A 17,886-nucleotide genomic window follows, 5' to 3' on the forward strand; every position below is an offset into this window, starting at 1 on the left:
CCATTCTTGTAGCCCATCTTTGGACCCGTTCAATTTTGTCAATATCTTTTTGTAGGTGAGGTCTCCAGAACTGAACACAGTACTCCAAATGTGGTCTCACCAGCGCTCTATATAAGGGGATCACAATCTCCTTATATAGTTAGTATATAACTATATAAGGAGATTATATAGTTATATACTAATATATAATTAGTTCAAAAACTAATGAAAGTAATAGAAAAACAGTTAGGTCTGGAGTTGAAACGAAGACCCACTCCCCTTTTAAAAATACACAGACACATAAGCAATAAATCATTGGAAGAAACGTGGATTTTATAAATGAGGTGAAACACTCCCTAAACTTTATGCAAGAGGAATTCTGTGCTCCTGTTAAAAACTTTTCATCACAGTATTTTGTCCTTCCTGTTCCACTCCTAGACAGGAGAACATTGTGGTTTAAATTGCCTCCTCTAAATATGCTGCTAAACAAAAGAAGCAGCATTGCCCTGCACCCCAACTTCTGGGGAGAACCTTCTTTCTTTAGCAGCCTTCCCAGGTTCTTTCAAAGAGAGGGAGACGAGGTGGCTGGTTCCTCTCTTTTCTTGGTCACGGGCCAAGATTGTCCAACAGAGACTGAGGATTCCACTGCTAACAGTGAGAATCTAGTTCTGTGATAGGGAAGAGATGGTGGCCGGGACACATTCTCTGAGGCAAGTCTTCATCTGGACAGATAAGCTGGTGGAACCTCTGGAAAGAGAAATAGAGAGATGAGGGTGGAAAATTCCCTTGGTAGATATTCACTTAAGTTTTCTTTTAGTAGATAAGATGGGGTTGGCTCAAACAAAGAAGAACTGCTTCTCAAGGAGACTGTGACCCTGATAAGCCAGCAGGAGGACAGTGATGAATCATCTATTGTACGCCAAGACAAGGGAATATTAGAATTAGCAATGGGAAAGTAATGAAATACAGTGGTACCTCTACCTAAGAACGCCTCTACTTACGAACTTTTCTAGATAAGAACCGGGCGTTCAAGATTTTTTTGCTTCTTCTCAAGAACCATTTTCCACTTACAACTGTAACCGGGAAAGGCAGGGAGAAGCCTCCGTGGGGCCTCTCTAGGAATCTCCTGGGAGGAAACAGGGCCGGAAAAGGTGGGGAGAAGATCCATGGGGCCTCTCTAGGAATATCCTGGGAGAAAACAGGGCTGGAAAAGGTGGGGAGAAGCTCCATGGGGCCTCTCTAGGAATCTCCTGGGAGGAAACAGGGCTGGAAAAGGTGGGGAGAAGCCTCCGTGGGGCCTCTCTAGGAATCTCCTGGGAGAAAACAGGGCCTCCACCCTGCCTGTAGTTTCCCCAATCGCACACATTATTTGTTTTTACATTGATTCCTAAGGGAAAAATTGCTTCTTCTTACAAACTTTTCTACTTAAGAACCTGGTCACGGAATGAATTAAGTTTGTTAAGTAGAGGTACCACTGTAGTATCATATCAAATGTCATATCAAATGTCTGTGGAGATTCTGGTGAGAGTCCAGTGGTGGGATTCCACTGGTTCAGGTGAAGCGGTGGTTGAATTGCTGACTTGCTCTGCCCCTTCCAGGACTCCCCACATCCCCCATTTTGGCTGTCAGGTAAGTTCAGGGAGGCTACTAGGGGTGCGGGGGATTGTGACACAGTTCCCATTCCCGTGGCCCGTTTTCACTACCAGGAGGCTGCAGAGAGGCCTACTCGGCCCAAACCAGCTGCCTACAATCTGGCAGATCAAATCTCACCAGGCTCAAGGTTGACTCAGCCTTCCATCCTTCTAAGGTAGGTAAAAAGGGGACCAAGATCGTTGGGAGCAATATGCTGACTCTGTAAACCGCTTAGAGAGGGCTGTAAAGCGGTATATAAGTCTAAGTGCCAGTGCTATTTAGCGTCCCAGGGTCATTTTAATTGCCACTTACAAACATCTTAGCTGATTTCTGACAAGCAAAATCAATGGGGGAAACTAAATTTGCTTAGCCACCTCGTGATTCACCGCAGTAATTCACTGAACAATGACGGCCAAAGGAGGTCATTAAATTGGACCTTGCTTAGCAGCAGAAATTCTCATCCCAATTGTGGTTGTAAGTTGAGGACTAAGGGCTTTGAATATAAAAGCCTTGGAGAGGAGCGGACTATAAATCCAAATAATACCTCGTCTTACAAACGCCTCGTCATACAAACTTTTCGAGATACAAACCCGGGGTTTAAGATTTTTTTGCCTCTTCTTACAAACTATTTTCACCTTACAAACCCACCACCGCCGCTGGGATGCCCCGCCTCCGGACTTCCATTGCCAGCGAAGCACCCATTTTTGCACTGCTGGGATTTCCCTGAGGCTCCCCTCCATGGGAAACCCCACCTCTGGACTTCTTTGTTTTTGTGATGCTGCAGGGGAATCCCAGCAGGGGAATCCCAGCAGTGCAAAAACGGGCGCTTTGGCTGGCAAAAGGGGTGAGTTTTGGGCTTCCACGCATTAATCGCTTTTCCATTGATTCCTATGGGAAACATTGTTTCGTCTTACAAACTTTTCACCTTAAGAACCTTGTCCTGGAACCAATTAAGTTTGTAAGACAAGGTATCACTGTACTAATAAATAAACAAATAAAAAGCAGCCACTGGACCAGCGTCATTCCCTGGATCATTAATCTGAACTGAATTCATCCCAAACGTTGGAGTTCACAAATTGCTCTTTGAGTTAATTATTTCCAGAAGGGAAGCTATTCTGAAACAGTGGAACCTCCATATATCACTTGGTGTTCATTTTGAACCAGAATAAATACAGCTGTAACATTTTGGGGTCACTACTTTGGGCCAATTTAATCTTGAATAAGATCGCTGAACCTTGTTCTTTTAAAAGCAGCATTGCGTATAATTTTTTTAAAGCAGCAACTTTAAGAAAAAGAAAACCCTTTCTGGCATACAGGTTGCAAATATTTATTTTTACAGTCATTCTTAGCTTGATACTCCTTTATAGCCAAAGGAAACTGGTTGCAAGTGTCACAGAGCAAATAAGATATTTGACTGAAAATCAATAAGCAAAGGAAGGAAGGAAGAAATGATGGGATGCTGCTAAGTTGTGTACTCAATTGTGGCATTGCTGAAGTATTATATAGCTAATAACAAACATCAGAAAGGCAATTTAGATTGTGCAGCCCTCAAGCCAACTCAAATCCAATAAAGTCACTGGTTATTGCCGGTAATAGAGCGATTCCTAGCAAATTAGTGCAAGGACCCCATTCATTATTTGGGAACACAGCAACACCACCACTGGTTCCAGAGAGTCGTTTGGCGGGCCCCAGGGGCAGAGCCTTCTCTGTGGTGGCCCCGACTCTCTGGAACCAGCTCCCCCCAGAGATTAGAACTGCCCCTACCCTCCTTACCTTTCGTAAACTTCTCAAAACCCACCTTTGTCGTCAGGCATGGGGGAACTGAGATATTTCCCCCGGGCCTATATAATTTATGTATGGTATGTTTGTATGTATGTCTTTCTAATAATGGGTTTTTAAAAAATATTTTAAATTGTAAATTATTAGATTTGTCATGAACTGTTTTATTGTGTTGTGAGCCGCCCCGAGTCTACGGAGAGGAGCGGCATACAAATCTAATAAATGAATGAATGAATGAATGAATGAATGAATGAATGAATGAATGAATGAATGAATGCCAAGGCAGACTTCCTGGCTCAGCCACTTTGCATCCCAGTCGCTGTTGTGAGTGTTCCTTGTCCACCTCAGGTCATGTCAAATTCTGAGGAGGATGAGCCGGGCCCCTTTGGATACCAGCTGATGCAGAAAGCCAGAGTAAGGGAAAAAGTGACCTGAGTGAACATGAGGAACCACTAGAGGGGGCTGATATGACAATGGGAGAGTGGTCCTAGTCAGAAGATGAGGAAGACATTAAGGTGGATAGTCAGTGGATAGATCCTCGATATAGGGGATTGCAGAGAAGGCAAGAGGAGTTGCATAGTAAAAGGTATTATCTTATACCTTAGCCTCTTTAGGGTGTGATGTCACTTCCAGGCAATACAAAAGCAAAGGATTTTGGGTAATTGGGTGTGGGGTTTCAACACCATTCAATGGAAGAGGTTTTAGAGAGGGGTGTGCTTGAAAAAGATTTCAGAGCCATGATTTCTGCTTCAGAAAAAGACATTTACCCAGGACTTCGGTGAGCTGATTTATATTCTTGAATAGTGTTGGGCGAATCCAATGAAATTCAGGTTCAGGTCTGGCACCCGGATTTTTTAAAAAGTTCGGGTTCGCACCCGAACCCTGAACTTTTGCCGAAATTTCGAGTTCGGTGCTCGGGAAAGCGCCAGGAAGTGCCGCCGCCCAGCTGTCACCTTCTGGAACAGCCAGGGCGCTTCCCGAACCCGAACTTTTGCCAAACTTCTGGGTTCGGCATTCGGGAGACCTCCAAGAAGCACCCCGGCTGTTTCTGAAGGTGACAGCTGGGTGGCGGCACTTCCCAGAACAGCTGGGGAGCTGTCGGCCAGTCAGGAGGCGCAAAAGGAGATGGGGAATCCCACCAGGGGATTCCAGGGGCGGAGCTTTGATGTCACTGAGACGTCCTTACCTTGAGTCCCCGTTTCAGCCAGCCAGGAAGGACGTCTCAGTGACGTCAAAGCTCCGCCCCTGGAATCCTCTGGTGGGATTCCCCACCTCCTTTTTCGCCTCCTGACTAGCCGACAGCTCCCCAGCTGTTTTGGAAGGTGACAGCTGGGTGGCGACGCTTCCTGGCGCTCTCCCAACCCCGAACCCGAACTTTTGCCAAACTTTTACAAAAATTCGGGTTTCGGTTCGGTATACCGAACCGCACAAAGTTCAGTACAAACCCGAACTTTGCAGGTTCGGTTCGCCTAGCACTATTCTTGAATGATAAATGGACTTTGTTATCTAAGGAATATAGGCCGAGTTTGGTGCTTTTCCCAGACTTTGTTGATGCTTCATTCTGGAGAGAGAAATAACTCCCTTTTCCTTGCCATTTAAATCTGCTTTTCGCTATGTGTGCTTTTATCAATTTTTACCATGAAAAAGGGACTTTTGAGTCCGGGGGTTCATTCTGAGGGCCTTGCACAGAACAGTCACCATCTGAAAAAATGCCAGTCTTACCTCTCTCAGGGGTCCTTTAATGGTGGAGAGTTTGTAGACAATCCAGAGGGGGATGCAGATCATTGAAGTGAGTGCAAGCAGCCAGCCGATGGTGTCTCCCCACCACGGGTACACGTATTTCTTGTTGTATGTCAACGGGGTGTATTTAATCAAAGAAAAGAGGAAGGTTGCCTGAAAAAATTGAGCGAGGGAGGCAAAATTAGATAGGGGGTGTCAAACTCACAGCGTCATGTTGTCGTTATAATCCATGGCTCTATTTGTTTTGAAAAGAGTTTCCTGCTTCCAGTTATATAGTTACCGTTTTTGATTTGATTTGATTTGATTTGATGTCTGGCGGGCCCCAGGGGAAGAGCCTTCTCTGTGGTGGCCCCGGCCCTCTGGAATCAACTCCCCCCAGAGATTAGAATAGCCCCCACCCTCCTTGTCTTTCGCAAATTGAGCCGCCCCGAGTTTGCGGAGAGGGGCGGCATATAAATCCAATAAATCTAAATTACTCAAGACCCACCTTTATCACCAGGCATGGGGGAATTGAGACATCCTCCCCCAGGCTTCTATATTTTATGTTTGGTATGTATGTGTTGTATGGTTTTAATTGCTGGGGTTTTAGATATGTTTTATTTTTTAATATTAGATTTGTTTCACTGTTATATTGTTTCTCTTATTGTTGTGAGCCTCCACGAGTCTTCGGAGAGGGGCGGCATGCAAATCTAATAAATAATAATAATAATAATAATAATAATAATAATAATAATAATGCCACCCCTCTCCAAGGACTCAGGGCAGCTCACAATATATCAAAACAATATACAATATACATATCTAAAAATATCCAATTAATATAGCTAAAAAAAGTTAAAAACTCTAATAACATTTAAAATCATTCATTCACATTCACACAGCAAGACATACTACACTTGTCGGCCAGGGGGCTAGCGTCTAATGGCCCCAAGCCTGGGGGCACAGATAGGTCTTTAAACTTTTATGGAAGGTGAGGAGGGTGAGGTCAGTGCGAATCTCTGGGGGGAGCTGATTCCAGAGGGCCAGGATCCACACAAAGAAGGCTCTTCCCCTAGGTCCCATCAAATGACATTGTCTAGTTGAGTGTTTCCAACCTTGGCAACTTGAAGAGAGCTGGACTTCAACTCCCAGAATTCCCCAGCCAGCAAATGCTGGCTGGGGAATTCTGGGAGTTGAAGTCCAGATCTCTTCAAATTGCCAAGGTTGGGAAACACTGGTGTAGTTGATGGAACCTGGAGAAGGCCGACTCCGTGGGACATAACCGGTCGCTGAGATTCGTGCAGGTAATCTGGTCCAATGCCATGTAGTTATACAGTTGAGCAGTAAAGTTGTTCTGCCCCTACTACAGATTTTCAGCCTTCTGGAGGGTGGGGGGAAGCAATTTTCACTCTTCTCAGGCTTTAGAAAAGGCTCCGGAGATTGTGGATGCTGAAAAACAGCCCAACAGGCCAACTGAAAGTTTGTTTTCGAACTTCTAGTTGGCCCTTTGTGCCGTTTTTCACCATGCACAGGTTCTGGAGGCTTTCCTGAAGCAGGCAACAAACCGCCCAACAGGAATTCTGAAGGCTTCAGTGAGGCCTGCATGCATGCACAGGTAGGGGCAATACAGGGGGGTTGTGTGCAGGGGTGGGCTACTGCCCGGATGGGGGGGGAAACGCAGTGGGGTAGCGAAAATGGAGCTCCACCCCAGCGCACCCAATTTGCACTGAAAGATGTTGAAAGAAAATGCAGGCAATCCTGCATAAGCCACACCAACAGCATGGTAGTAAAAAAAAATGTAGCCCTCCACTGGTTGTGTGCACATGTGTGTGGGAGAGGGCATTGCATTATGGGTGTGGGTACAAATGTGTGCGCTATCACACTTGCATGCACCATTTTGGCACCCAAGGGGGGGGGGGGGAAGGGTTGCCATCACTACCCTAGACCAGAGGTAGGCAAAGTTGGGTCTTGTGGACTTCCACTCCCAGAATTCCTGATCCAATCATGCTAGCTCAGGAATTCTGGGAGTTGAAGTCCACATGTCATAGAAGAGCCAACTTTGCCTATCTCTGCCCTAGACCATTTCAGACAGGTGAACTCTGAATGAATGTCCTATTTCTAATCATTATCACCCATATATACACAGGTACCAGCCTCTATCTGCTGCATCTATGCAGAAGTCAGAATAAGTTTCCAAAGTTGGGGGACCCCTTTGAACGTATTGTCAGGCCAAACCCATCATTGACTAGGAGACTTTGGTCTGCCACATATTATGCATTAAACTGTTGGAATTTGGGAAGGATTAGAGATGTAGCCATAACAAATTCCTTCTAGACTCTCAAGGTCAACTTTTGTTCGACACCTACCCAGAAACTGATGGGAGGAACAGAAGCGTTGGCAGAAGGCGACTGGTCAATGTGATGAACTTATGGGTGTGGGAGCAAGGGATTGAATTTTAAACTGGGTGGAGAAACCCTGGTAGCTTTAGATTTGGGATTCTCCCAGATGTGCCAGCTAGCTCTGCTAATAAATTGGAACTTTGAGGAATGCTTTGCCTTGGACTCTGATTTAGTTTTGGATGCTATTTGGAACCCTGACACTTATGCTTCTACTGCTAAAGAACTTAAGCACTTAATTGACTAAGTTAATACTTCGTTGTTGGGATTTAGGCAAATTTTAGTTTTATCCGTCCTCTTTGGATTGTTTCAATTTCCATTCCCACCACGACTTCCTCCCACTGCTTGTGCCCTGGCAGCAGGCACAAGCAAGGGTCAAAGACTCTTCTGCCCAAGAGTCCAAGCCATTGTCCTGTGCACCCTCTAGATGGGTCTCCAGATTGAGATGTCTGGAACCGCCTGCTACCGCACGAATCCCAGCGACCGATAAGGTCCCACAGAGTTGGCCTTCTCTGGGTCCTGTCGACTAAACAATGTCGTTTGGCGGGTCTCAGGGGAAGAGCCTTCCCTGTGGCAGCCCCGGCCCTCTGGAACCAACTCCCCCTGGAGATTAGAGCTGCCCCCACCCTTCCTATCTTTCGTAAACTACTCAAGACTCACTTATACCGCAAGGCATGGGGGAGTTGAGACACCTTTCCCCCAGGCTTTTTTATACTTTGTTGTATGTTTGGTATGAATGTGCTGTTTGGTTTTTTTCTTTTCTTTTTTAAAAAAAATAATGATAGGGTTTTATGTTTTTAATATTAGATTTGTTCCACTGCTATATTGTTTTTATTGCTGTTGTGAGCCGCTCCGAGTCTTCGGAGATGGGCGGCATACAAATCTAATAACTAACTAACTAACTAACTAAATAAATAAATAAATAAACAAACAAACAAACAAACAAACAAATAAATTAATAAATAAATGTCCCACCTACCAGGCAGACGGCTGGTGTTATGAACAGCCAACAGTACTTAATAACAGACCATGGCCGGTAGCCAATCATGTCTTCAATGTTATTGTAGAAACGATCGGCCCCTGTGAAAAAAAAACACAAGATGGTAAGAGAGGCAGAGCAAGTCAGCTCTAGTGCCTATGCAACAAAGAAGAGAGCCAGGATCACGAAAATGAGAAGCACAGCAGAATAAATAGGAAGATATTAGCAAGGAAAAAACCACTGAAGCAAAGCAATGATAAACAGTTTCTCAAGGTCAGTTAATTTAGCAATATAAAACTGCTCATTTCTTTTCTTATATTGGTTTCTGATAGGCTGGATATACTTAAGGATAAATTAGATTTTTTTTTCTCTCTCTCTCTCTGAAGTCCTCTTGTAAAGTCTGGACTCTCCTCCTCATTCAAGAAAGTATGAACTCATGAAACTTGGCATTTCAAAAAGAACCTTTTAATGAACTGGAGTCAGTATTGGGTTCCTATCGATACGTGCCACTCTCTAGTGTGGAAGGGGAAATGGAGCTATGCGTGCAGCTCTGGGTGACTGGCAGGCGGGCACCGGTTCCCGCCTAAGATTTGGCTTCTGCGCATGTTAAGTGTTCTGCCAGTGTGTTTCAACTGCCCTTAATTACAGGGTAATTAATCCAGGAAGACACACACCACACGATAAAAGGAAAACCCAAAAGTTTTTATAAACAGAAAAACAGAAACAGCTCCCTTTTTAAATGTCAAAGGGATTTTCTGGTACACACAAGGCACAGGTTAAATGCAATCCAATTGCTCACCCAATAACTGGGAAATTGAATCCAAAGTCCAGAGAGTCCACGCACAATCTTGAACAGCACAAAAACCACGATCTTGATGAAACAATGAATCAGATAAACTGCCATGAGGCTAAAACACCAGGTTGCACTTTTATCTGTAGCACTAATTACAGCAGCCCCACCCAACCACAGGTGGCCTCATTTTCTCTTGTAATAATCCTTCAGTTGTTGTCTCCTATGCATCATTCTACGCATGCGTGGATGTGTCATTAATTCTTGTTCAGAATTGAAGGATGATACAGATGATTGATCTCCTCCTGGGCTGTCAGCCAAACTCCCCTCTTCCCTGTCACTCACACTTCCTTGGTCAGAGGAGGCTTCGTCGGCAGATTCCATCGGGAGCAAAACAGGCCTGCGGCATGTGGATGTCTCCCCCACCTCCACCTGCACATTCCTTGGGGCAGGAGCTGGGCCAGAGCTAACCACAACATTAAGGAAGTGAAATCTCACATGAGGATACTTGTGCACCTGAGATTTCAATGATCTTTGGTGATTTCTTTGCTTCGGTGCATGTGTGGAAGCAAAAAACCGCTGAAAATTGGCGAAATCTCATGAACACAAGCATCCTCATGTCAGATTTTGATTCCTGCGCATGTGCAGAAGTCAAATCTCATACAGGTGCACCCTCTCACCCACAGATCAGCTGGAGCTGCACATGCAATCACATTGCTAATGGTGGGGACGAGGAGTCCTTGCCTGACTGGAGTGATAGCAAAATGGAAGAAAAGCAGGCTTTACAGTTAGAATTAAGGAATTAGAAATCCCTCCCAATATTCCAGTGTGGACTCAGCCACTCTGCAGGTATGAAGAGGTTGTTTGTTTGTTCGTTCATTCGTTCATTCGTTCATTCGTTCATTCGTTCATTCGTTCACTCGTTCACTCGTTCACTCGTTCACCTCGTTCATTCGTTCATTCGTTCATTCGTTCATTCGTTCATTCGTTCATTCGTTCATTCGTTCATTTTTTATGCCACCCTTCTCCTTAGACTCAGGGCAGCTTACAACATGTTAGCAATAGCACTTTTTAACAGAGCCAACATATTGCCCCCAACAATCTGGGTCCTCATTTTACCCACCTCGGAAGGATGGAAGGCTGATTCAACCTTGAGCCAGTGATAAGATTTGAACTGCTGACCTACAGATCTAGCAGTCAGCTTCAGTGGCCTGCAGTATAGCATTCTACCTGCTGTACCACCCCGGCTCTTTATCGTACTGGCTGCTCGGAGAAGGTGAAAAGAGAATTTTTCTCAGGGTCATCCTCTGCTAGCTTTTGAGGGATACAACCAGGCAAGGGCTCCCCATCACCGGTGCTACTGGAATGCTACAGGTGGGTGTATGCGCATCTGGTGAGTGGGCACAAGCACATCGACGTAATATTCGGCTAATGTGCATGCACCAGAAGCAACATCTTGTGTGAGGACAAGCACACGAATGAGATTTTGGCGATTTTAGCCAATATTTTTGCTTCCGCGCATGCGCCGAAAGCAAAATCTCATGTGAGGATGCACGCACGAGTGAAATTTTGGCAATGTGCAGAAACAAAAATATCAGCAAAATCGCCAAAATAAATGAATGAATGAATGAATGAATGAATGACCTGCATTTAGCTTCTGTTGTGTGTCTCTTCCTGGCGGGGGAGTCACCACACTCAGCCAATCATTTGTTTTTAAACTCAGAGGGAATAAAACTTTCCTGTTCTCTTTGCCCGAACGTCTCGTATGAATTCCTTTGTCGAAATTCAGCGCACAGAGAGACCATAGGAACTGGTGGATGGAAATGTCTATGGAGATTCCGGTGAGAATCCAGTGGTGGGATTCAGCTGGTTTGGACGAACCGGTAGTTAAATTGCTGACTTGCCCTGCCCCTTCCAAGATTCCCCACGTGCCCCATTTTGCCTGTCACGGAAGCTGAACCTCACACTGATGCACCAGACTGCCTGCCCTCCAGCTGGAGCTGTGTGCGCAGCTCCATTTTCGCTACCAGGATGCCGTATTGCCCTGTACCAACTGCAACCCGCTACTCAATCCAACCCACGTGGTCCTCCCTCCCCTTACATTTCCCAAAAGGCGCAAAAATCCCAGGGCGCCTTGGCACCAAGCTAAAGATTATAAATCAGTAGGATATAGGATACATAAGGAAGAAAGCAATAATGTAATTAATGTAACCAAGGGCCTCCACCTTCCCTTGAAGAATGGCAGATTCACAGATGTGACACCTCTGAGTCGGCTCCAGAATCTTTTTTCCAGAAATTCCCTGAGTCTTTCTAAAGGACTTGAAAAGCATAAGGGAAAAAAATGAGAGAAGAATTGCTTCCTTGTCATTCTGCTAAGGAAAGCAGTTGCATCTGTGTAAAACCAATATTGGATTCCAGCTAAGGCCCCTCTGCCTACCACCCTGTTTCCCCGATAGTAAGACACCCCCGATTGTAAGACGTATCAGGGGTTTCAGGGGGGTCGGCTAATATAAGCCGTACCCCAAAAGTAAGACATATGTCTTACTTTCGGGGAAACACGGGGGTATTGCCGCTTCCCTCTCATCTAGCTGCGCGCCGCCTCCTGCCCACGTCCGCACCGTCCCCCTCCCCATACGTCACCGCACCGTCCCCTGCACTTGTCACTGCCGCCTCCTGCTTAAAATACGGTAATGCACACAGTATTAATAATACATCAGTAAAACATATACACTGGCATACTGGGGTATCATCTGCTGTTTTGTGGTGAATACAATACTGTTCAGGTTGTTAATAAATGTTAATTTTATGGTTAAAACAAAAAATTCGACAATTTTTTTCCAATATAAGACATACCCCGAAAGTAAGACATAGTGGGGCTTTTGGGGATAAAAACAAAGTAAGACACTGTCTTACTTTCGGGGAAACACGGTAATATCAAATAGGAAACTCAATACGAAGATAATTCTGGAGATTTCAACTGAACAGAAGTACTATATCATGAACAAGTTCAGGGATATTGGTCCAGCTCCAGAGATGTTCTGGACTGGTCTTTGACAGGTATTTTGAGATATGTATGTATGTATGTATGTATGTATGTACGTACGTACGTACGTACATACGTACGTACGTACGTATGTATTATTTGTTTGTTTTGTTTGTTTTGTTTGTTTGTTTATCTATTTATTTATTTATTTGCTTACTTATTTATTTATTTATATGCCACTCATTCCAAAACAGACTCAGAGCAGCTAACAAGTAAGATAAATGCAACAATAGTAAAATAAATATAATAAAACAATATCCTAAAAGAACAATACACACACTACAGCCAGTCTAATTCCAGGCCTGCTGGGAAAGCCAGGTCTTAACGGCTTTCCAGAGGACCGGTAGAGAGGAGATAGTGTGAATCTCTGGGGGCAGTTGATTCCATAGGGTCGGAGCCACCACAGAGAAGGCTCTACCCCTAGGTCCCGCAAACCAACATTACTTGGCAGACGGGTCCTGGAGAAGACCAACTCTGTCTATATGTCTTCTATTTAGCTGTTGAGCCCAGCATGATGGCCCATTACCCATAAGACCCGAGGTGTTGCAATTGTACTTACCATATACCCAGCCAATGCACAGGGTCTCAAAAATGGCAACGAAGAGCAAGCACATCCCACTGGCAGCATAGTAGTCAAACAGCTGGAAGACATACATCCCACCCTAAAGAGAGGGAGTGAGGATTGGGAAAAAGATGGAGGAGAGAGAGTTTAAAACTGTGATGAGCAGATGAATATCTTTGTACACTGCTAAGTTCTCAAGCACTGAATTGATTTTATATATACTGCTCAAAAAAATAAAGGGAACACTTAAACAACACAATATAACTCCAAGAAAATCAAACTTTTGTGAAATCAAACTATCCACTTAGGAAGCAACACTGATTGACAATCAACTTCACATGCTGTTGTGCACATTCAACTTTGTACAGAACAAAGTATTCAATGAGAATATTTCATTCATTCAGGTCTAAGATGTGTTCTTTGAGTGTTCCCTTTATTTTTTTCAATTCCATGGGAATCAAGGGCCTCCGATGTTGAATGCAATCTGTAAGTTGGACCATTTGAGGTACCTTGATTGAAAAGTTTCACTCTCTGGCGCAAAGAGTTGGGGTGGCACAGCAGGTAGAGTGCTGTACTGCAGGCCACTGAAGCTGACTGTAGATATGTAGGTCAGCGGTTCAAGTCTCATCACCGGCTGAAGGTTGACTCAGCCTTCCATCCTTCCGAGGTGGGTAAAATGAGGACCCTGATTCTGGGGGGCAATAGGCTAGCTCTATGAAAAAGTGCTATTGCTAACATATTGTAAGCCACCCTGAGTCTAAGGAGAAGGGCGGCATTAAAAAACTGAATGAATGAATGAATGAATGAATGAATGAATGAATGAATGAATGAATGACTAAGTAAGTAGGTAGGTAAGTAGGTAGGTAGGTAGGTAAGTAAGTAAGTAAAATAGATAGATAGATAGATAGATAGATAGATAGATAGATGGATGGATGGATGGATGGATGGATGGATGGATGGATGGATGATAGATAGATAGATAGATAGATAGATAGATGATAGGTAGGTAGATAGATAGATAGATAGATAGATAGATAGATAGATAGATAGATAGATGATAGATAGATAGATAGATAGATAGATAGATAGATAGATAGATAGAGACAGATAGATGACATAGATAGATAGATAGATAGATAGATAGATAGATAGATAGATAGATAGATAGATAGATAGATAGATAGATAGATGTAAGTGGGATGGATGGATGGATGGATAAACAGACAAGCATGTAACTCTCCTGGAGAAAAATTAGGAATGTGAATTCTTCTGAACTACATCTACAAAGCTACTTTAAACAACTCTGGCAAAATTGGTTCTGTGCCCTTGCTCACATTTTCATCCAAAGGACAGTAAATTGACTTCAAACGTCAATAGGGGATGACATAAAAAGCAATTCCAGCTGAATCACAATCTATTGATATGTGGGATTCAAACTATTTGTTGTCTTCAGTTTTAGATTTCACCATCGAAGGAGCATTCATCCCTCACAGCAGAGAGGATAGGAAGGCACAACTGTTGCTACACATAGGAGTGTCAGATGGCAATTTAAGAATTTCTAGCCTGCACTGGTAGGGAGAAAGTGAACAAGGAGGCATTTTCCCTCCCTCTGCAACAGAAGTCACACAAAAAGTTACCAAATAAAGTTGAACAATATGAAGCCCAGGACAGAGCAATTTTCACTGAAGCATTCTTAACCTGTGGAATCTCATCTAGAGTTGGGGCAATGGAAGCACTAATTTGGAAGGCTGTAAAAAGAGATTGGACAAATTGATGAAAACATAAACCCTCCCCTTTTTTTGTAGAAACAGAGGCAAAGTATTTCTGAATGACAACTGCTAGAGATTACGAAGGAGAAGAGAACACAGTCCCCTGTCCTATTGCTCTCCTATATCTCCTATACCTTTCTTCTATTCCTATATCTCTTCTTCTATTCTTTCATTGATATGTTCTATTACTATATCTTCTTTTCTATTCTTTCATAGATATATTTTACTATGAGTATCTCCTCTATAATCTTCATCATGTATTTTACTATGTGTATATAGATATATACCCACTAAAACCCTCATTGTGTATTGGACAAAATAAATAAATAAATAAATAAAAATAATTAAACCTAATTATGAATTGTTCCAGTAAAGAAACACAGTGCTGTTAAAAAAAATATCAGTTCATTTATTATCAAAGTTTATTACTATAATTGTGTGTTATTTCTAGGTAAGGTAGAGAGACAAATACACACACACACACACACACACAGAGTTGTAAATTGAGTCAGGCCCACATGTTTTGGACAGCTGCACATGACATACCATATTTTTGGGAGTATAAGACGCACTTTCTTCATTCCTAAAAGAGGTTGATAATTTGGTTGCTTCTTATACTCTGAATGTAGCTCTTTTTTCAGCTCTAACTAGCTGCTAATGATCTTCCCAGCTATTATCTTGCAGGCTCTTTCATTGTTTCTCTCTGCAAAAAATGTTTTCCAAGCCCTACATCTTTGCAGGGTTTTTTCATTGCTCTAACTTGCTCCAAATAAGTTTCTTTTCAGCCCTAACCAGGTGCTAACAGTATTCTCAGCTATTACCCCCTTGCAAGCTCTTTCATTGTTACTCTCTGCGAAGAATGTTTTCCAAGCCTTTGCAGGGGTTTTTTCATTGCTCTAACTTGCTCTGAATAAGTTTCTTTCCAGCCCTAACCAGGTGCTAACAATGTTCCCAGCTATTATCTGCTTGCAAGCTCTTTCATTGTTACTCTCTGCGAAGAATGTTTTCCAAGCCTTTGCAGGGGGGTTTTCATTGCTCTAACTTGCTCTGAATAAGTTTCTTTCCAGCCCTAACCAGGTGCTAACAATGTTCCCAGCTATTACCCGCTTGCAAGCCCTTTCATTGTTTACTCTCTGCAAAGAATGTTTTCCAAGCCTTTGCAGGGTTTTTTTTCATTGCTCTAACTTGCTCCGAATAAGTTTCTTTCCAGCCCTAACCAGGTGCTAATAATGTTCCCAGCTATTATCCGCTTGCAAGCTCTTTCATTGTTACTCTCTGCGAAGAATGTTTTCCAAGCCTTTGCAGGGTTTTTTTTCATTGCTCTAACTTGCTCCGAATAAGTTTCTTTCCAGCCCTAACCAGGTGCTAACAATATTCCCAGCTATTACCCGCTTGCAAGCCCTTTCATTGTTTACTCTCTGCAAAGAATGTTTTCTAAGCAATGCTAACATTGTTAGCACCTGGTTAGGCTGGAAAGAAATTTATTCAGAGCAAGTTAGAGCAATGAAAAAACTCTGCAAAGGCTTAGGGCTGGGAAAACATTCTTTGCAGAGAGAAACAATGAAAGAGCCTGCAAGGAAAGAGCTGGGAAGATCGTTAGCGGCTAGTTAGGGCTGGGGAAAAAAGCTACATTCAGAGTATAAGACACGCCCAAATTATCGGCCTCTTTTAGGGAGGAAAAAGGTCTTATACTCCGAAAAATATGGTACATTTTTTGTCTTTCAGTGATCCTGTAATCTTTTATTTATTTTATTTTTATTTTATTTATTCATTTGTCCAATACACAATACATATGGAAGAGAATAGACATGAAGTAATATATATAAAGATAATATGTAAAAATAGAGGAGAAGATATATGAAAGGAAGAAAATATATATGAGATATGAGATAAAGGAAAGACAATTGGACAGGGGACGAAAGGCACACTGGTGCACTTATGTATGCCCCTTACTGACCTCTTAGGAACCTGGAGAGGTCAATGGTGGATAGTCTAAGGAAGAAATGTTGGGGGTTAGGGGTTGACACTATTGAGTCCGGTAATGAGTTCCACACTTCGACAACTCGATTGTTAAAGTCATATTTTTTACAGTCAAGTTTGGAGCGGTTAATATTAAGTTTGAATCTGTTGCGTGCTCTTGTGTTGTTGCGGTTGAAGCTGAAGTAGTTATTGACTGGTAGGATGTTGCAGCATATGATCTTGTGGGCAATACTTAAATCGTGTTTTATCCTTTGCATCATGGTGGAGTCGGGGCAATTGAATGAAGCTGAACCCTTACTGGCTAGGTGCTGTTCCTGTCACCAATGCACAGTTCACAGCAGATCTATTTCCATTGTGCCCAGAGAGAGAAATATCTGCCTCTACCTAGGATCGAACTCACAGCCTCCTGATTGTGAGGTGAGAGCTCCACCTTTAGGCCACTGCACTACCCTGATCAAATCCTGCATTGCTCATCCTTAAAAGGCCAATCGAACATTGCTTCTTGCATCCCTCAAACCTCCAGGAATCCAGCAACAAACCATGAAATTACAAAGCGATGATTTCCTTCTATTGGTTCAAAAAGAAAAATAATAATAAATAAAAGCAAATGGGAAAGGAGGTTGTTTGAATAGGTTTAACACACTTGAAAAGTGTAAAGGGGAAAAAAACCACCCTCGATCACCAAAGGCATGAAAAACCTGGGCCCACCTGTGGAAGAGCAGAAAAAAATGTGGCATTTGTGCTGTTTTCCTCCCTTCCTATTTGAGTCTTTTTTCCCATCAGCACAGGATAGTTGTCTATAAAGAGTTGCCTATAAAAGATGCAACCTTGAAGTAGGTGTGGGAGGAGATTCATGTTCTGGAAGCTCTGCAGCCACCAGCAGAGAACAACAGCTGAATAAAAGCAGGCATTTTCCCTTCAAAGGGAGTTGGATGGTCCAGAGAAATAGAAGGAAGGAGGCACAGCAAAGCACAACATGGGAAAAAATGCAAGTACTCTAGCCAAAAAACTCAGAAGAAATCTGAGTGGGGAGGAGAGAGGGAGAGGGAGGGAGGGAAATAGAGAGGGAGAGAGGGGGAGAGAGGGGGAGAGAGGAGGGAGGGGGAAAGAGGGAGAGAGAGGGAGCTAGGGAGAGGGAGAGAAAGGGAGATGGAGAGAGATAGGGAGAGAGAGAGAGAGAGAGAAGGAGGGAGAGAGGGGGAAAGAAAGAGAAGGGAGAAATAGGAGGAAAGAGGGAGAGGGAGGGACAGAGGGGGAG

General features: G+C 43.4%; 1 protein-coding gene across 1 annotated transcript in view; it reads right to left on the bottom strand.

The window, feature by feature from the left end:
* Positions 1-291: 291 nt before the first annotated feature.
* LOC139169795 (sodium- and chloride-dependent GABA transporter 2-like) overlaps positions 292-17,886 on the bottom strand; it is a 96,579-nt gene continuing 78,984 nt past the window's right edge. The window contains exons 12-15 of the mRNA XM_070756447.1: positions 12,877-12,979; positions 8,485-8,585; positions 5,113-5,283; positions 292-726 (exon numbers count right to left, since the gene is read on the bottom strand). Coding sequence (XP_070612548.1) covers positions 628-726; positions 5,113-5,283; positions 8,485-8,585; positions 12,877-12,979 — 474 coding nt within the window. The 3' untranslated portion in view covers positions 292-627. The remainder of the gene's footprint in view (positions 727-5,112; positions 5,284-8,484; positions 8,586-12,876; positions 12,980-17,886) is intronic.

Source organism: Erythrolamprus reginae, chromosome 6 (genome assembly GCF_031021105.1).
Source record: "Erythrolamprus reginae isolate rEryReg1 chromosome 6, rEryReg1.hap1, whole genome shotgun sequence".
NCBI classification, from domain to species: domain Eukaryota; kingdom Metazoa; phylum Chordata; class Lepidosauria; order Squamata; family Dipsadidae; genus Erythrolamprus; species Erythrolamprus reginae.